The sequence below is a fragment of the Lepisosteus platostomus genome, chromosome 9, assembly GCF_059453375.1.
Source record: "Lepisosteus platostomus isolate fLepPlt1 chromosome 9, fLepPlt1.hap1, whole genome shotgun sequence".
NCBI classification, from domain to species: Eukaryota; Metazoa; Chordata; class Actinopteri; order Semionotiformes; family Lepisosteidae; genus Lepisosteus; species Lepisosteus platostomus.
Window position 1 is genome coordinate 54,970,894 of NC_142619.1, and position 20,061 is coordinate 54,990,954.

The 20,061-nt window shown below is 39.1% G+C and overlaps 1 protein-coding gene across 5 annotated transcripts in view; it reads right to left on the minus strand.

The window, feature by feature from the left end:
* The window catches only part of LOC148655270 (1-phosphatidylinositol 4,5-bisphosphate phosphodiesterase zeta-1-like), a 69,400-nt gene that overhangs the window by 4,535 nt on the left and 44,804 nt on the right, over window positions 1-20,061 (minus strand). For all 5 annotated transcript variants that reach the window (XM_088645670.1, XM_088645672.1, XM_088645669.1 and 2 more), the window contains 2 exons: window positions 16,294-16,466; window positions 2,101-2,227 (listed from right to left, as the gene is read on the minus strand). In XM_088645670.1, the coding sequence (XP_088501796.1) occupies window positions 2,101-2,227; window positions 16,294-16,466 (300 nt within the window). The remainder of the gene's footprint in view (window positions 1-2,100; window positions 2,228-16,293; window positions 16,467-20,061) is intronic.

Here is a 20,061-nt window from a genome sequence, read left to right on the forward strand (position 1 = left end):
GAAAAAAAATGTACCAACATCCGATATGTCAGGCATTGAGCACTTTGATGGATTTCAAAAGTGATGGATGGATGGAAGAAGAACCTGGGAGTCTTCTGAACAGTTCAACTGGAAAAAGGTACCCGCTGAACTCTATGATCTACAGTACGAACAAGGATTCCCCAGGTTCCTGTGCACAACTAGATGAGCACCAGCGAGGGTAGGGTAGGATCAATCTCCATGTTTCTCGGCTCACAGCTGCACAGCGCCCCCTGTGGCCTAATGAGCACATGCATGCATGTGTTGCTGTCTGGGAGGGAGGCACCTCTTCTGCAATCAGCGCTGGAGCTCCTGCACAGAGCTCAACGCCATCCATAGATGTGTGGTAGTGAATTAGTCAAAGGTGGGCAGGAGTTGGCCTAGACGTCCTTGTTCTGGCCTGTGTCTGATCTCAGGGACTGTATCTCTGAGCCTTTCATGAGTTTATCATATTCATGGATAACAAAAAAAATCGGTGATTCTAAATTCTGAATAAAAAGAGAAGAGGGGCTTAGAGCCAATTTCAAAGGAAAGTCCTGCTGTCACCAGCAATTATGCTCATACCACAACTCACTGCTCGTGGCGGGATTTTAGACTCTAAGAATTTACATATTCTGAAAGAGACATAAGAATACTGTATGTGAAGCAACCTACATGTGGTCTAACAAATTAGTAGCATTTTAAAATGCTGGCTTTTTTGGGGGGCTGGGTCCTTTTATTTGTAATGGAACCTATGAGCAAAACAGAGCAGGAGGCGTTTCTTTACCCAAAGGGTTGTGGGAGTCTGGAACAAGCTACCCAGCCATGTTGCTAAAGCCGATTCCCTGGCTTCTTCAGGAGATGGCTGGATAGTATCCCATCCACTTATTCCCAAGCAGGATAAATGTGCCAAATGGTCTTATCAAGTTTGGAAGTGTTCTCATGCTTCTTTATATAACTATATGGATTATATTTCCTACAGTGTTCCACAGCTCATTGAATTCTATTGATCAGCTCTTACATACAGTACTGTACTAATGCCCAGTAACACATGACAATGTTTCTTTGTTATTTGCTGATCATACTGCTAAAGTAATACAACACTGTCAGGTCACATGATCAAACGATGTTTATAGAAACTAGAACTTTGTTGCTGCTGATGAATGACTTTTTTTTCATGAGTCAGTTGATTGCACGTTTCTTTGAAAGCTGCTCTTTAAACACTGCTTTACTGCTGTCCTCATGTAAAGCAACAACCCAGTCATCTCTCAATCAATTAAAAGCTTTATTAAACCATCAGAGACTCTGTTAGCAGGTTATTTGTTTATTAATTAGTGTAAGATGGTACTTTAGTCCCAAAGAATTTCCTTGTTTATCCAATTAAGGTTAATATAATAATACTGAGGAATGGACTGCCAGCTGTGGCTTGGTGTAATTACTGTTGTTCTTTGGATGTTTTCTATGAGGCTCATAATATAGGCTTCACCTACTTACTGATGTGCACAGCACTTAATCCTTGAGACCTGGGTCTTGCCTACAATGTCATCATCTTTGTGGTCTAATTCTGCAGATTAGTAAAAAGTGCTCTTTTCTCTGTTCAGCAAAACTGCCCAAGAAACCCAGCACAAACGACGAAATCAAGTTGGATTATAGGAGTTTTAAGTGTACTAATGTCAAAATGGTTTTAATGGAAACAGACGGCAGAGGCTTTCATTAAACGGTCAGAAGCTGTGTTAGCACATTCACAACTGGACTGTTAACTGTTAATTATTAACAATCCAATCAATGCTTGGTGATGCTTGCTGAATTGTGTTATATTAATTAGCCAACAACGATCTGATCTGCCCATCAAAAGTAGTAAACAATTTCTTTGGCCATTTGAACACTATCATCAACCTTCAACCGTATTTCAGGGCAGGATTACCTGAGCTATGGGTACAGCTGCTACAGACCAGATTTCTATAACCTTGCTTTTGAATTGTCTCCTTTAAAGTACAAGCTTACAATACCTTTCATTAGACCTACAGCTTTGCAAGGGAATACAGTACTATTAAGCAAAGGCAGTTGCAACATTCCGAGGTGAAGAGGCACATTCTTACTCACAGGTGCGTTTTACAGGGTCTGTTTGTTTCCTGCAGTTGTCAGCAGGAGCTCCATGAATCTCCACACGGACATAAGGGTCGATTCCTTTACTGTGTTTGGGGACAGGAAGGTTATATCCACTTATAACCTACAGAAACACAAAATAAAAAAAAAACTATTTGCATCTGATGTACTGTACTCTTTTGGGATACAGATTAGTTGTACAATATATTACACATGTGAGGTTTCAACTTTTCTCATTCATGATTTCTCACAATTCTCAGCATTCCCAATGAATATAAAATCCAGCTAAGCGATAGATGGGGGATATTGTGAGTTATTGCTCTTTAGTATTCAGAGAATGTTGTTTCGCATTTGGGTTGACACCATTTCTCCACGTGGCGAAAGCTGTAAATGGAATCTGCAGTTATGCTAGTAAGTGTGACATTATTTTGTCAACTGCAATGTAGCCTAAAAGCTTCAAGGTTAAGAGGTTTTACTATCTTGTCAACAAAATCCGTTTTAACATATGACATCAGCACTGCAAGAAAGAACTGCACAAGTAGATGAATACCTGAAGCACTTAGAAGCCCATTATTCATCAATGACCTCATTTTTTAAATAACTGCATATGTTCATCAAAGCCTGACTCTCAATATTTTTGTGTTTCATGAAAGCAGTACAGTATGATCACCCATAAAGTGAAAAACCAGAGTGTAATGAAATCTTTAAAAAAGGAAACTTGAACCTCTTTCTCTTAACACATATATATTATGTGTACTTTATTTAAAAAAAATGTTTAACAATTCCTAAACAATTAAGTTCAGTTAAAAACGAAGAAATCTCTATATTTTAGCACTGAAATTAATGTATCCTCAGACATTGAACTCAACTTGTAATACTGTTTCGAAGGTAAAATGTCTACAAATAAACCGTTTTTCTTAAAACTGATTGGCGTTAGATTAGTCTTCAGTCGTAGTAGTTCTCTACATGCCATATTCCATCCATGTACCGAATGCATAACATTATAAGATCCATAATGCTCCAAGGCACCCTATGGCCAACAAACATAATGTATTGCATTCTGTTCCTGTGCTTCACAGGATTTAATTAAAGTGGTTATTTCGTTCACAAAACACCATCCTTCTAATTTGGCTTTCATAGACCCTCAGATGGATTGCAATGAAAGGTTAAGAGCTGGGTTCTTATGTTATTTCATTTACCTGTCATTCTAATAGTTTTACGTGTGCTTTCTTGTTAGTATCACAAAATATAACCATATTAGCAAAAGTTGGCTAAAATAGTCAACTAAATCCTTTCCTTCTCATTTCCTACATTAGGTTATCAGTATGTTGTGATAACAGTATCCACTTCAATGCACTGAACCTTAATAAAGATTAAAATCAATTTAAAAGGCACTTTATTCTTCAACAGTTAGAAAGCTGGGTTTACTTATAAAAAAATATCTGGAACTTCAGGACAGAAGAATGTTGGTATGATATGTTGTAGATGTCAACGCAGTTTAAAGAGAGAGCTCTGAAAGATTTCACTCAGACACCACACACACAATACAAGCAATGCTTATTGGTATTTTTTACTTAGGGTTACAGAATAATTAGCTTAAAGAGTCTGATTTCATCATTCCAAATGAATGCAATTCTATATGATAAGGTAGGTATGAGAAGAATGGAATTTGCATAACTGTAAGACAGAAATTTAAATTCAGATTTGTTGAGCTTCCCTAACTGAACAGTGGTTTAACAAGTCCTCAATACGTTTGACATCTTCTGTATTAAAGTGACTATTGTATAATACAGAATTATGAGGGATTTAACACAAAGGGGTTTACTGTATATCTGTCTTATCTATCCGAAGTGGTGCAAGATTTTCTCTCAGTCAACATAGGTACAATGAATAATAGAGTCAAGGGAAATTCTAATACCGCAAGTCTTCCAGCTAGAAATTGAGCTTGTATCTGCACCAGTTCTGCAGATAGCAGGACTGAATCATGTGATATCAGGTGTCCTGGGTAATTTAATACTGTATTCCACATGCAGGCTTGCAGTGAGCAGCACAGCACAATAGAAGTGTAGGAAAAGCATCCTGGTACAGTAATTACAGAGTCTGCTGCCTTGTCTTATCTGCAGCTGAGGTGCTGGAGTCTCCCTGCTCAAAGACAAATTCAACCTCATTATGTGGACCAGGTTTTTAATGGAATACAGAAATACAAACATAAAGTGCGTCTAAAGAGGGTATGCATAATCCTTCAAGCACTCCTTCAATCTGAGCCAAATACGATGTGCTTCAGTTTTGTAAAGCACTTAGAGTCATTGAGCTTCTCAGGATGTAACGTGCCTCTCTGCACTTTAAAAGGGTTAGACCGATTTTACCATTTAATCGGACTGACTGGTGGTGATCTGTCAAGTGAATTTCATGTGAGTCTGTGATTCCCAGGCTCTACAGTTTCAAAGGATTGAAATGACTATCACTTCAACACTATGGCTGTATCTAGAATCTTGCTGATGGTGGAGGGGCAGTTAGCTCAGGGTGGAAGACTGAAGCACACATGTAAAGAATGCTGTGAAGAATATACACATGGCTCATTATCGATTGCAACCCCCAGAAGCCATACCCAGTGTTTTGTAGTTAGACCTTACGTTGGGCATAATGACTGGACTTTGTAACATCTCATACTCTGTATGGGAATCAAAGCTACCATGTCCTGTCACTTTCAGTTGAACAGTTCCTTATAAATCACAGTCCAAAGACCATTTATCTCATATCTTATGTCATTTAAATATAGCCATTTACCAAGCACAGAAAATACTTTTCTGTTTGATGCAAATTACTACGTTTTTTTGGAGGAGTACAAAGATAGCATGTTATGGGTATGAAAAGAATAATCTGAGTATAACCTTAGACTTCTCCATCGCCTCCTTACAGCTTTCCACAATGAATTCATTTGTATTTTAGAACAATACCTTGTTTTATAAAACATCTATTTACCCATTAAAACACAACTTATAATGTGTGGCCTTTTTTAAAACAAAATAATCCTGCCTACTCTGATGGGCCTTACAATATCTGTAATCAGCACTACATTTTGTGATGCCACAGTGGGTGGTGACCACTAAAGGGCATTGATCCAGGTGGGCCCACAATGATGGACATGCCCATTGGGGAACCTTTTGCAAGTTTTTTCCCCTTTTCAAATACTCTTCTTTGAGAGTAGTGCTTTAACACGTCATGCCCTTCAGGGAAACTCTAGAACTCTAGAACTCTAGGCTTCTATTCTCAGGAGTGAAAACCTCCAGACCTACTGTAGTTAAAGAGTGGAATCCAAAGCAGAGGCAAATACTATAATTGGAGCAAAATGACACAATGCCCAAACTGACATCCCCTGGACTTGCAATCATTAAAAAACCCTTGAAATTTGGATTTGTTTAATTCATTAAAATAAAAGCAACGATATACAGGACATATTTTCTGAGTGCTCCAAGGATTTTTGATATTCACATAAAATAAATATACAAAGTGGAGATTTCATATTTATTGCTGACTTTTTATTGAGGATATAAATAATTCTTTATATACAAACCGCTCATTTGGGTATGTTATTTTAGATATGAGTCAGGAAGATGAATAGAATAGGGCCGGTCACAAACAGATATTTAATTATGTATGGATCGCATACTGTACATGTTATCTGTGAAAAATGACTGGGGTAAAGCTTTGCTAAGTGCTAATAGCTCCTGCGTGAGGCACCAGGGAATTGAAATACCTACAGTATAGTTTCAGCTTTTCCCTGTACTAAGATTAGTGACTATGCTTTAACACTATAAAAAAATACATGCATTCACCTGGTTTACACTTGGTTTAAAATAAAATGTTCTCATTTTATTGAGGCTCAGGTTATTGTTAAATTAGATTTGACAAATTATAATAGTAATAGTAGAGTTTAATTGTTCTCAATACCAAACATTCAGACCTGACATAATCTCCTGCTGCAGCATGATTCAGGTGCGAAGTACTGGTGAAGGAGAGTATACAGACTGATTTCGGATTCTAAAGATTCTACAGAAAGCTTCTTGTCTTTTTTTTACCTCCTCCATACAAGAAAGGTATGGTTTCTGGTTCTTCTGAAAAGAAAGTGGCCAATCCCCTTGATAAGAGAGCTAAAAAGACAGACTAACACTCCTTGTGAAGCCTAAGGAATTGGAAACTGAACTGTGTATTATTATTAAGTCTGTTCAGAAAGCTCTGGAACTTGCAGAGTGCAATTCATGTGCATTACTTACAATTCTTAATTTCCTGTTTATAACACTGTCTGTGGATGATGAACCCTGGTTTGCACTTTAGAGGGCCATTGATTGATGGAAATTTCAAAGCTTGATCAACCAGCATTCATCAATGTTTCATTCCTAGAAGGACTCACTGCAAAGCAAATCCATGGACACATGCTGTGGGACTGAAGATTTTTGGGATTTAATAAGTTCGGACCCAGCCATCACCAGATGGAACATGAAATCTCTGATCACTTAATAAAGGTTGAGGAATTTACAAAAGTTTGGATTTTTCCATGGAGGCACTTCAATCATTGACCCTGTGTCCTGTCCAATGGAGTGCTGCTGGAGCACTTTGTCACTGATCTGGATTGTGTTTCAATTGGTTTCCAGTCACAAACCAATGATTCATAAGTAGGATCATAAGAGCAAGGCTTAAATCTCTATGTCTATTCACCATAGTGGATCTGAGTAGGTGAATTATCCATCCCTAAGTCACTCCTGTAAGTTTCATTTTCTGTTCTATGCCACATGTGATCATGAGACAGTGATCTCTTGAATTCCATTCCCTTTAATGATTTTAACTTTAAGGAACAGTCAGAAGAGTTTTATTATCAGATGTTTATTAGTACAGTATGAAGGACAAAAGGGAAAAGTCAGTTGAGATAAATTCTGATAACCCTTAAAAAAGTAAAGAAATTGTCATTTTGTTGCTAAACAGTTTAAAAAACCCTAATATTTCACTTATTTTACAGTACACATACACTTTGCACCAAGACTGCCAGCTTGAAAAAAATCTACACAGAACAGGTTAAGACTTAGAACACATTACTGCATGACTGGTGATCTTGTCATTTAAAACCCAGCCTTTTGACCTTTTCAATAACTGACAGAGATCTTGGTTTGTAGGATGACCTGGTCCTCATTTTGTCAATTATGGGCCAGTATTCTTCAGGGAAAGTGATTATAAAAGCCACACACAGATGTCAAATGATGGAAATGGAATTACAGAAACATAGATAACCGAATGTCAGGGAAGCTTCACCTACAGGGATGAAGAGTCTCTCAATTCAAATGGGTAAGACTCTCTAAAAAACGTTCTGTTACACCTGTACTAGAAGCAGTTTGCATCCTGCCGTTGCTAGTGGCAACCAGCACATTCACATGTGGATGCAGCCCCAAACCTCATACGAACTAGATCTGGCTGCCTATTAATCAAGCCAAATATCTTTCAATCCAGCAGCCAATGCAAAAGGCAATCATCCCATTAAGGCAGGATTCTCCCATTCATCGGAGCCCTGGCATTCAAGCTACCTTGTTAGCTTCAGCTAACTTGTTGCTGTCTCTCAGGACCTTTTCTGAGACCACCAGTAAACAAGACGGATTTTCTACTCTCCGTTTATTTTTCTGACTGATGACTAACTTCTGATCTCAGTCGGTGGCTTGCCTGCTCGAAGCTATCACCCCTTCCTTTCTCGCTACCGCTCAACTCTCCAAGATCTCCTTTGAGCCCTGTGGACTGTAACACATGCATAGTGTTAGAAGTCTTTAACTTTCCTCTCATAGCCTGTGGCATTTCCTGGTGGCATTGACCTCTTTAGTAATGAACAATGTTAAAGGGCATGTGCACCACCAGGTAGAACAACCACTGGATTCCATGCAATTCGCCTACAGGACTAACAGAGGAGTTGAGAAGATGCTACATTCACATCATTGAATCTCTTCACATCTACAGTAGAAGGAAGACTGCGATCCCAAGACACATGTCAGGTTTTATTTATCAATTTCTCATCACTCTTTAACACCATTCAACCACATACAGTATATTAGTGGAGAGATTACTCTCAAATTTTACTGTAGATATTGATATTATACATAGGTGGGATCTTTGGCTTTTGACCAACAGATCACAAAGATTAAGGAAAAATAGTGTTACTGTATATTAAAGTAGCTTTGTTTTTCCACTGGGTCTCCTTAGCGCTGTGTGCTATCCTTTACATTCTTTATACAGACAGCAGTAGAAGCTCTTTTGAGGACAGATACATCATTAAGTTTGCTGATGCCTGTGTCACTGTCAGACTCCTCCAAAACGTAGACACAGATCAAGGGCATGTGGTGGATTATTTTGTTGACTGATGTAACAACTCTTCCTTCAACTGTGTTGAAAACCTATGATATAATAATTGAATATACAGTAGAAAGGTGCACCACCAGTTGCAAAACCAAGTCATTGAGGAGTGAGAAATTGTCAACAGTTATAAATATCCTGGCACTATTGTTGATTACGAGCTAACCTCTTAGGAAAATCAAGATGCCATATATAAGAAGAGCCAACAGTTATTCTTCCTTAGAAAGCTCTGCTCTTTTAATGTGTTTGCTTCAACGATAACTTTATTCTATAGAACTTAAATTGAATGTGCTTACATTCACTGCAGTAGCCTGGTTTTGATAAGCTTAACATACACAATAAAAACGGACTGAGCAGCATGGTGAACAGCAAACTTACTTATGCACAATATCTACCACTTACAGTCCTCTACATCAAAGAAATAGTGCAGAAGGCCCATATAATCTAACTGTCATGACCACCCCTTGCATAGTGAATTTGATTGCCTTCCATCTGGGAATAGATTTGTTCTACTCAGATTCAAGTACAATAGAACTAAGTTATCCTTTATTCCTTCAGCATTCAACATTTAATTTGGACCACAGATTGTATATTTTACTTTATTTCTATTTTGTTTCTTGTCTTTTATTTGTGTATTGGTTCAGGTTGTGTTAAACGTATTATGCGTTGTGTTATGTCTTTTACCTGTTTACAAAGCAAATTACCCATCTGGGAGAATAAAAGAAAGTTAGTAACAGAATGTTGGCAGCAGACACTGAAATTGTAGACACGGTAAGTAATGCTTTCCTATCCAGTTTGTCAGAGCAACTACAGGACAAAAAATATTATATTGATCTCATCTTTTTAAACAATCAAGACAGAATGAGGCAAAGAGAGATGAGAGAACCATTATGCAACTGTGATCCTAATATGGTGTTCTTTGAACTACACTTCAACACTGTAAGATTTAGTCCAAATCAAAAGTTTACAATTTCAGGAAAGCAGACTTTGAAGGAATTGTCACGATTATAGTTCCCCCTCCTTAAGGGTGCTCCAGCCCTTTCACGTGAGACTTTATTCTGTGCACCTGTTCCCTATTCCCAGCCCACCTTAAAAGCCAGGCGCTGACGCTCATCCGGGCTCTGCATCTGATTTCCGTATCGTGCGAGTCCGGGACCTGGAAGCGCCTGGTCCCGTTAAGGTTTTAACCTCTGTTCCCGTTCCTGTTCCCTGTCCGCCGGTTCCGACCCGGCCTTCGTGGTTTTAATCCCTTGTTTTGATGGATCTCCCGGTTTTGGACTTACCCTTGTGTTTTGGATATTCTCTCTAAGGACTACTCTTTTGGATTGTTCGCCTCGGCCACGCCTCCCCCGTGCACCAGCGCACCTTGGACACGCCCCCTGTCTTCAGCCCCTTATTCCTGCATGAGTTTCCCTAGTGTTCCCCCACTTCGTCGGATTGTATCGTCCGCATAGGGTCCGGAAAGAACTGTTCGTTACAGGAATAAGATTTAAAGAGATGCTGCTTACAGCAAAGAAGAGTGAATCGAGCGCTTAAATTGAAACAAGTATCCCTAATCACACAACAAATCAATTAAGACAAATATAATGAGCAAATGAGGAATAAGCACTTTATAAAATAGTTAAACAACACAGAATTGTGAAGAAGGGCTGGTGCACACCTTCGTCACATGGTCTCTGTGGAAGTCTGCCATAAACGTTTTTTCACTTGTTCTCCTATTGCCCTTATCATCCTGGAGCAACGTCACTTTCTTTGTGCTTTTAATGGGTATGAACAGGTATTGGTTGTTTTTAATTGTCTTACCTGTTGTGCATCCACAACCTTGTCCTTGTCCACAACCGCGTTGTGTCAGAATTACAGAGCTTGTAAATGGATTAAATGGACTTCCTGTCCATCAGCTGGAGATGGGGGTGGAGATAAAGGTATTCTACTTGGCATTCATGGGGTTGCATGTTAGTTTTTGTCCAGTCTGGCAGGAGTCTAGTCTGACAGGAATTTTGTCTGTGTGACTGTATGAAAGCCTGGTGTATGCTGTCTTTTGAAACTACTATATGACTTTTCCTGAAAGATTGCAGTTCACTGTACTTGAATGTTTTTATCATTTTCGGCACACAGCAATTTAGCTGTACAGACCCATGTTTACACAGTCTTTTTGCCTGCATTTTTATGACATCTGTGACCACCCCTACATTTTTTAGAGATAGAATCCTATTCACTTTGTAGGATCCGGACTTATAGGAAGAAAGATTTAACTATAGATTGTACCCTGTTTGGTTTAGAAGTCAGGTTTATCCCTCTGGTTGGCCTCTTTGGCGTTACACGGGATTTTAAATACTTGGTAGAAGTTTGGCTTTTTTCTCATTGGGCAGGATGTAGGCCTCTGAGAGGGTACCTTGTATGTTGTTGTGTGTTGTTTAGTTGTGTGTCATTGTCGTTGTTAATAAAAATGTGTTTTACCCATTGTGCCTCATTTATTACTCTATCGCCAAAGCTGTGACAGTGAGAATAAAAAAGTGATTTTTAAAGGTGCCTTTAATTGTACCAGCCACTCAGGTATATTCTTGGCATGATCTCTAAAATTTGTGGATTATGATTATTGATTTTACCTATTGATTATCCTGCTCACTATTTTCTGTAGTTTTCAATTTTCTTAACCCCCTACTGGAAACAATACAAAAGGAAGACCACTTCACATGGAGAGGCAAGAGACTATTTATGAAAAAGACATAGACAATGTGAGAAGGAATTTTAAAAGGCAAACAAAATATACAGATGAAGGTGTAGAATATAAATAAAGGGATGCTTTGGTAGAATTGTAAGATGTAAACAAAATTAGAATAGTGAGTACAATGAAGGTCACCCCTTTAAATGAGTGATTTACTCCATAGAAGAGCAACAAGATACATTCCAGATCTTAACGTAAGGTCCTACTGGATACTGGCAGACTGAAAGAGAGAATAGTTTGCGAATTTCAGAGAAGATTATGAGGGGACCTGATCCAAATATTAAAAATCCTCAAAGGCATGGACAAAGTCACTCTAGTGGATTTCCTCAGAATAAATAGGGAAGCTCGAACCAGAGGATATAAAAGGAAAGTACTGTATGTGGAAGCCAATTTACTGTAGTAGCTTGACATCTTTAATGAAACAGTTGGATGAGATCCTCCTGGATCAATTAGCTACTTACTACTAAATGAACTTCCTGTAGTTAGGCAGACTGGAATTCTCTCACTTAAGCTTTTCAATGTTCTTAAATTACAAACAGGAAGAGTACATACAGTGAAGGATAATAAAAGAATAATAAATAGCCAAGTCTTATTTAGGAACAAGTAATACAGTAGGTTTATTCAATGCTGAAAAGAGAAAACACGACGTGTGACACCTGAAGAAGGCTCCACAGCCGAAACGTTGTGTTTTCTTTATTCTCTTTTCAGCATGGAATAAACCTATTACTTGTTCCTTTGCAGCCTACAAATGCTGACGGAGCTCCCCACCTGAACTACTTCAAGTCTTGTTAAGTCTTTCAAAATCATTTTCGTTCAGTCAAGTGTAAAATATTGTTTTTGAACATTTTGAAATGCGGAAATCCCTAGTATTCTTAAGAACATGCTATATCTAAAATAGGAGGTAAGATGTAATCAAATAAATGAATCCCATTTATTTTTAGGTGTTTTGCCACCACATTTAAGAAACATTTTCAGTTATTTGTCATTTCTCTTTGCATGAAACGCACTGGTGTGTTTTCTTGTTTTCTTAGACATCTCCAGCATTATTAAAAATATAAGAAACTAATTGCTCTGAAATAAAAATAGATGTTGACATTCAAAGCTCATGCCTATAGGGAACAAGAAGTGGAGTATTGCTCTGCATCAGTATGATTAAAACTCTTTATATCAGTCAGTAAATGACTTCGTTATTTCCCTTGATCACTTGCCAACACATTATTTATTATAGAGAATATATAGATGAGACCAGACTTATCAATACAGACAGGGGGTCGTCAGTGGAGCAGCTCTGTAATGCAGGTTTGCTTGTACATCCCTATCCCAGTTAGAATCTGTCTCTTTGCATTATTTACATCTTTAATACAGTGATAATCTGATTGTTATGTAACTGGATTTTTCTGGTCCTTTTGTGATAGACATTCTCATAAATTTCATCATAAATGATTAAACTGTTTCTTGTTTTTGGTTGCTGTCAAGCAATACAGTGGGACATTTTCGGTATAACATGCAGTAGGTGATTACCTTAGCCTTTTACATTTTTCCTTTCCTTTACTCCCACTGTACGATGAATTCTAAATTGCAATGTATTGGGAGGCATAATGGAAAGCTCAGTGGAATCCGACTAGAGAAAATTAAGGTGGGCTGCTGTGAAAAACAGAAGTAATCTGGAACTTGCTAAAACCCATTTTCATATGTTCTCCTGACCTTCACTGCTTCACATTGCTGCACTTATGTTTTAATGATGCACTTATGCATTACACAGCTTTGTACAACTTTAAGAAATTGTGACCATTATAAGACCATTAATTTCATGATTTGTTTTTAGTCTGGAATTCCCATTGACACTCAGGTGTCTGTTTGAAAGGAGACCTGGGGTGGGTCTTTTATGCAAGAAGAGTAAGATGACTCTTAAGCAAGACCATGTTTATGAGAGTAGTTTGGATGTAGCTCTTAATAGCAAGTTTAAAGTGCCATGGGAACTTTCATGACCATTATGGGCACAGAGAGTTTCCTGTCTTGTACAAAAGATGGCACCTCTTGCCACAGTCTAGTGATTTATCTTGGAGTTTCAGCTCCAGAGGGAACAGTGTCAACCAGCCATCCACCAAAATCAGGAAACAGCCTACTTTTCATTAGATTCCTCCTGCCCATTTATCAGTCTAGCGTAGTTTATGAGATTAAGAGAAATCATGGTTCAAGAAACAATGATTGTAAGTCTATGATCAGAAGGGATCATGAGGGAAGCCTTCAGCTTGGACTGGCTCATGCTTGTGCTTACTGGAGTTAACTATTTGTATGATCATTTAAAATGATCTTTATTGCTGGTGTTATATTTAGGCTCTTATTTATTTTTTTCTGCGTATATTTAATTCTAAAGATATTTAACTGAGTGCTTCTATTGAAGTCACATCTCATATACGTAACACTAAATTGCTTTTGAGTCCTCTAAAGTGACAAACTGACTCATCTAAAAGGAGATCAAAGAAGCTAGACTTGGGATTTTCAAACAGTTTCAAACAGTATATCTCAACCTGGAGAATGATTCTGGTAAAAATCAGAAGTTTGTGTCCTGGTCACTATTTTTGCTGATCATTACTTTTGAAATGGCCTGAACAGAAGTGTTTTCTATTGGTAGACAATTTTCAATTAACTGCAGATGAAGACTGAAATGCCATCCTGTTGTGGAGATTTCAAAACTTTCTTCTAAAGTGATTTAGAAGAGGATTTTCAAAGATTTTTGGTCCAGTCAGAAATCTGTTTTTCAATATTCTTACAGATTGCAAGCAGCCATATTACTCAGCTGGCAGCCCACTGAAGCTCAGCAGGTGTGAGCCTGGTCAGTACCTGGATGGGAGACTCCTGGGAAAACCTAAGGTTGCTGCTGGAAGAGGTGTTAGTGGGGCCAGCAGGGGGCGCTCACTCTGGGGTCTATGTGGGTCCTAATGCCCCAGTATAGTGATGGGGACACTATACTGTAAACAGGCACCGGTCACGATCCGGTTCTTTCCGGGCCCTATGCGGACGACACGATCCGGAATTGTGAGGATACAATAGGGAAAATAGTCATGCAGGAGAAGGGTCAGGAGACAGGGGGCGTGTCTGAGGAGTGCAGGTGTCCAGGGGGAGTGAATCCAGGGAGAACAGTCCAAGGGTATATCCAGAGAAGGAATCCAAAACGGGAGGTTGAGTCCAAGACCAGGGGATCCATCCGAAGTTAAAACAAGAACCGGGTCGGGACCGGCGGGGCAGGGAATCAGGAACAGGAAACTAAAACCATGACAGAGCCAGACGCGGCAGGACCCTGGGCTCTCACGAAGCAGGATTCAATGAGAAGCCTCGGGCAAACGCCTGCGTCTGGCTTTAAAGGTGGAACTAAAGAGGGGCTGGAATAAGGAACAGGTGTAAACAATGGGGGAAACGAGGAAGGGCTGGAGCGCCCTTAAGAGGGGGAGTAACGATCGTGACAGCACTGTCCTTCGGATGAGACGTAAACTGAGGTCCTGACTTTGTGTGGTCTTTAAAAATCCCAGGGCATTTCTCGAAAAGAGTAGGGGTGTAACCCCGGCGTCCTGGCCAAACTTCCCTGCCTTTTATCAATCATAGCCTCCTAATAATCCCCATCTATGAATTGGCTTCTCTGTTCTCCTCCCCACTAAGAGCTGGTGTGTGGTGAGCGTTCTGGCGCACTATGACTGCTGTTGCATCATCCAGGTGGGGCTGCACATTGGTGGTGGTGGAGGGGAGTCCCCATTACCTGTAAAGCACTTTGAGTGGAATGTCCAGAAAAGTGCTATATAAGTGTAAGCAATTATTATTCTTGCAGATAGAATTGCAAACTAAATTAGACTAACTTTGTTGTCCACTAAAAGTGAATTTGTGTCTTAGGTTCTCCATTTACAAATAACATACAATTCATCAACAAACATTAAAGAAGAACAACACGTCAGATCTGTAAAAGCATAAATTTACAGATAAAATCAAACTCATCATAATGCAAATACCAAATCTAGAAATAGGTGAAAAATATTAACAATCACAAACATTTCCAGAGTTATTTCATGTATTTCATGTCTTTCCAGGTCATCATCTTTTTAATGTTAATTTCAGAGAGTTGGGCACAAATGTTGCTCAGGTGCAATAAGACCATTGTGACTGGAAGTCAAGTCCTTAAGAGCAGCAGTGCAGCAGGAGTTTTAGATCACATTAAATCATCAACAGCACAATGCCTCAGGAAAGTGTTACAGTACCTCAGTGAGGATTTAAATGCACTAATTTAACCTTCCTGCACAGGCTTGAAGATTTTGTTGGTTTAAGGAGGCCTACGAAACCTACTCCAATGTTTCTTTGGAAAAATTGAGTTTTAAACAAAAACCTGGGAGGAAATTAAACTTTAATATCACTGTCCCTATGGACAGGCTGTCATTTTATTCAGCCAGGTGAGTTACTCCACGAAAGCTCAGTATTTGACTCACAGCTCTTATCCATCTTAATTGGTGTTTGACTGAACCACTGAATTGCAACAGGAAAGCCTTGGTCTAGTGCACTTACAGTACCAGGTACACATGTTGTAAATTCCTGCTCCAGTGTTGCGTCAGCATCCTTGACTTTTTATTGAATGTGCACATGTGAATATCCCTATTCCCATGCAGACTAACTGACTTGCAGTCGGAGCAAATGTCAAATTCACAATTCAGTAAATGAGTCAGAATTAGTAAAAACAGGTGAAATGTTAGTAGTGAATCCAGATCCTGTCAATAGGAGAGCACATTTAACTGCCAATAATTAGAAAATATACTGTATATTTTTGTATTAAGCATATGTGCTCCAAACTGTCTATAACATAGCTCATCTCAAAAGTTAAAAACAACAAGTTAAACAAGCAAATTATGTGTAATGCAATTTCCATGAATTTTCTATACATGTGCATATTTCAACATAAAGGTTGGCTCCAAATTTCTACAATAATTGATTACACTGATTGGAAAACTGTTTACCAAAGCCACTGGATAATGTTTTTGTAAACTCGCATACCTAAGAAAGCAGTCAGTTAAAAACGGGCACTGTAATGCAGGCAGTACCTTGATGAGGAGATATACAGGCTTGAAGTTATGTTGTAGACAATTTGGATCAAAACCCGTCTCATTAGTCCTCAGAAAATGTGGCTTCAGAACGTATCCACAACCTCCGTTGTCCTGGAACTTTCCGTTGTTCAAATCCATCGGCAGTCCCAGGGACTGGAAGTTCAGTGCCACTGCAAAGAAAAGAATGAACACATCAAGCTGAGTGCCTTTGACAACATTTTGCTAGGAAATCGGTTTCTTAAAAGCACTGTCTGTCTTTCTTTTAAAATACCAAAAAAGGTTCAACTTCATATTTTACAAGTTGAACAAAATATCTGTTGCACTGCAGAAATGGATATTATATCTTCTATGTACTGTATCTGTAGTTCACATCAGGTTAACATATAGTATGCTTTTACATATAAAAAGAAATGTATAAATTGTATTGTTTTCCCATGATCATTAGTACTTATTGGTGTTTTGTTTTAGTCATAACAGAAGTGATTATTCCTAACGTATTTTTTAAATTCCTAAGTTCTTTTCATTTAATAATAGTACTGATATTTTGAACCAGGTGTACTCATGCCGATTCCTATTAGATGCATTGCGTATTTTCATTATAGCTGTAAAGGCTGGAAAGGTACTTCTGCATCTACTGTATGGGTTATTGGGTGATCAGGCATGTGAACCTTTATCTCAATCCTCTTGGCTTTTCCTGGCCAAAGGACGAGGAGGGCAGGGTCACCATGCAGAGTGAGGAGATAACTAAGGGGCAGCTTTAGAGGTGGAGATGGGAAATGTTACGAAGCATTCTTTCAGGACCCTCTGCAGAGGCCACAATCCGGAAGGGAGGGAGACGAGGAACTGGGCTGGTAGAGGAACCAGGGGAACGCGTGACGAAGGTGCTCCGGTGGGCATGGTTCAGGCAAACAGTCCAAAAGGGAGTCCAGTGCAGGTGAAGGTTCAGAGCCGGGTGATAAATCCAAGACGAACCAAACAAAGTTAAAAGCAAAGAAGCGGAATCCGGCGAAGAGTCGGGGGGAAGAAAGGGGGGACCGGAACCAGGCGCTCCAAGTCCCTGACTCGGCTGGTTCAGGAAACTAATGCAGAGCCGGAACAGAGTGAGCGTCTGGCTTTTGTAGGGAGGCAGGAATGGGGAGCAGGTGCACAAAGTCAATTAAAAAGTGAATGAGCCGGAGCGCCCTTAAGGGAAAGGGACTACAATCGTGACAGGAAGAAGAAGTGATGCAGGAAAACAAACATGAGCAAAAGAGTGGCTTACAATGGTCCTGATAGTTCTTTCAGAAAGTGAGGCCATGAAGAATTCTGAGCTTGAGTAACAAAGTTGAGGAAGAGTTTAGTTGCTATCATTCCAGAGGAACTTTTGTTAAAAACTGAAGGCAATGACCAAGAGTTTGACTCTCCATTAATTACATCTTACTATGGAAAAACACAGTACAGTGGATATTGATGCACAGCGAAATCATAACAGAGCTATGATAAGGCATAATAAGCAGTTAACCTATGAGACAACAGTCAAAATATGATTCCTAACTTGTGCTCAATCTTAAAATAACTGCATGGCACACTACTGGCTAATGTATCACAGCCCAATACACAAGTAATATATCAGAAACTCTTTCACAATTTGTCAACAGTTTTTCTTTTCCATTTTAAAAACAGGTAGAGCATTGTAAGTAGAGTACAGAATACATGACACAATATTCAGTTAATATTTTGTTAAATATACGTATAATAAAATGCAGTTTTTTCACATTGTTGAGAGACCTGGGGCACCTCAAAGTCCACTGTAAGATTATTTGTCCTTTTCATAAACTACTCCAACTGAATCTAACAGGAAATGACAGAAGGACAGAGAAAGTTTTCCTATGAAAAAAGACACTAAAAGAATTGTCCAAATGTCACAGTTGTGTCACATTAAAACACTGTGCAGTTATCAGAGTGGAATTTCAAAGTATTTAGACATCCCAATAACTTACTAAAAACAATCCAAGAAAGATTTTACGGGAAAAAAAAGCTTGTTGTTAACATTAACATTATTGTTAACATTAACATTGCTGCTCTTTTCTGCTAATGTTGTAAGAAAACATTTTAGCATAAACCAAACCACAGCCTTCCAATGTTAGGAATCATTGCTGTAACCTTTAGTGTTCGATGAGTAGGACTGGCAGAGCAAGAGCTACAGTATGATGAACAGCTGCTTTGGTTATGGCTGTAAGCCAAGCCTGGGAGGCACCAGGGAGGTACTGTCTGTTGTATTAGGGGTTAGTGTAGCTTGGCACAGCATGTAGCACTGAGCCTCGCAGGCAGAAGAGTACAGAGAGAGGTGATAAGTGCCTTTTTTCACATGCTCTGGAGGCTGGCATAGTTCGTTTACTCCCAGTTGATCCCTCGCCAGCCCTATTGTACAGTATATTTGCAGCAGGATGTCTGTGCCTGCTGTTTAGTGTCTTTATCACGGCAGTAGTGCTGTGTAGTCCTGCTCTATTACAGGGATGATCACATGGGCCACGCAGCACATTTAGAGTCTATTGAAAACCTCTTAAGTGGGTGTGACAGGAGAAATGCTCTTTGACTGCTCACAGATTTAATTTGCACATTTACTGTAGTCATGTCCAGTGAGAGTAGGAGCAGCAGAATTGGACTCGGAACACTTCTGCACTGCAATAACACATTTGAAAGAGCCTAGAATCAATTCAATTACAAATACCTCTACAATTCTCGACATCCAATTATCGACACTTCTGATTTTAGTATTGCAGTAATCGCATAAGAAAGAAGAAATGGATCATAATTTTTTTCCACTCACATTGTCTGTTATAGCACATATGAAGAGCGCTAAATACCTCCTATCCTTGTGTTACTTTCGCACAATCTGTAAATAGTATTGTAAATTGCAATTATGTAATTTATTGTATCCTATTATTTTTTCTTTCCTTAAATCTAATCCCTCTAAATTCCTGTCCTTCTACTCTTCTGTCCCTCTTAATGAGCTCACGGACAAAGCATTTCATTGCCGACAACACCGCTGTACGCTAGACTGTTCGTGCATTGATCAATAAATCCTCAATTGATTGATTGTTTGCTGTTAGAAACAGTAGCAGAGAACCCGTTCCTGGATTCAGATCCAGACTGTCAAACAGTGGCTCTACTGTATGTCTTTGTCCTGAAGTGGCTGTCTGTTTTGCTAGCAACATTGCCCACCTTGTAACCTCAGAAGCAAAGCAAGGTTGGGTCTGGTCAGTAGTGGAGAGTCATCAGAACGAAACCAGTTTGCAGCTCCAAGTGGTATGCAATGGCCAGTACCCTTTGTTGCCCTGGTATCCTGGGTAAATTCCACTTTACCCATATACAACAATACGGTCTTCTTAAAACTGCTATCTACTGTAATTCAATTGATGAAGGAAAACCTTTCTCCCTTCTCTACCTGATTTATTAAGTAGTGGATTTACTGATGCATAATGGCTACCATGTGCCACCCATTTGGGTGTTGCCCTTCAGTGGTGGCTGAAGAAGGTCCTTTCCTCTACAGTATGTAAAACATTTTGGGATCCTGTGGGATAAAAAAGCTCTATAAAAATAATGAATTCTTAATTATGACTTAGTTCACCCAAAATAATAGTATCCTCCAACCAGATTTCCAAAGCCATCACCAGTTCCATTTAGTGCCTTCTATCAGTACTGTACCTGTATGTACTGTAGTAAGTCTGGAATGAAAAGGTAATACCAGGTGAGAAGCACAGCCTAGTGTCAAATTTCTCATAA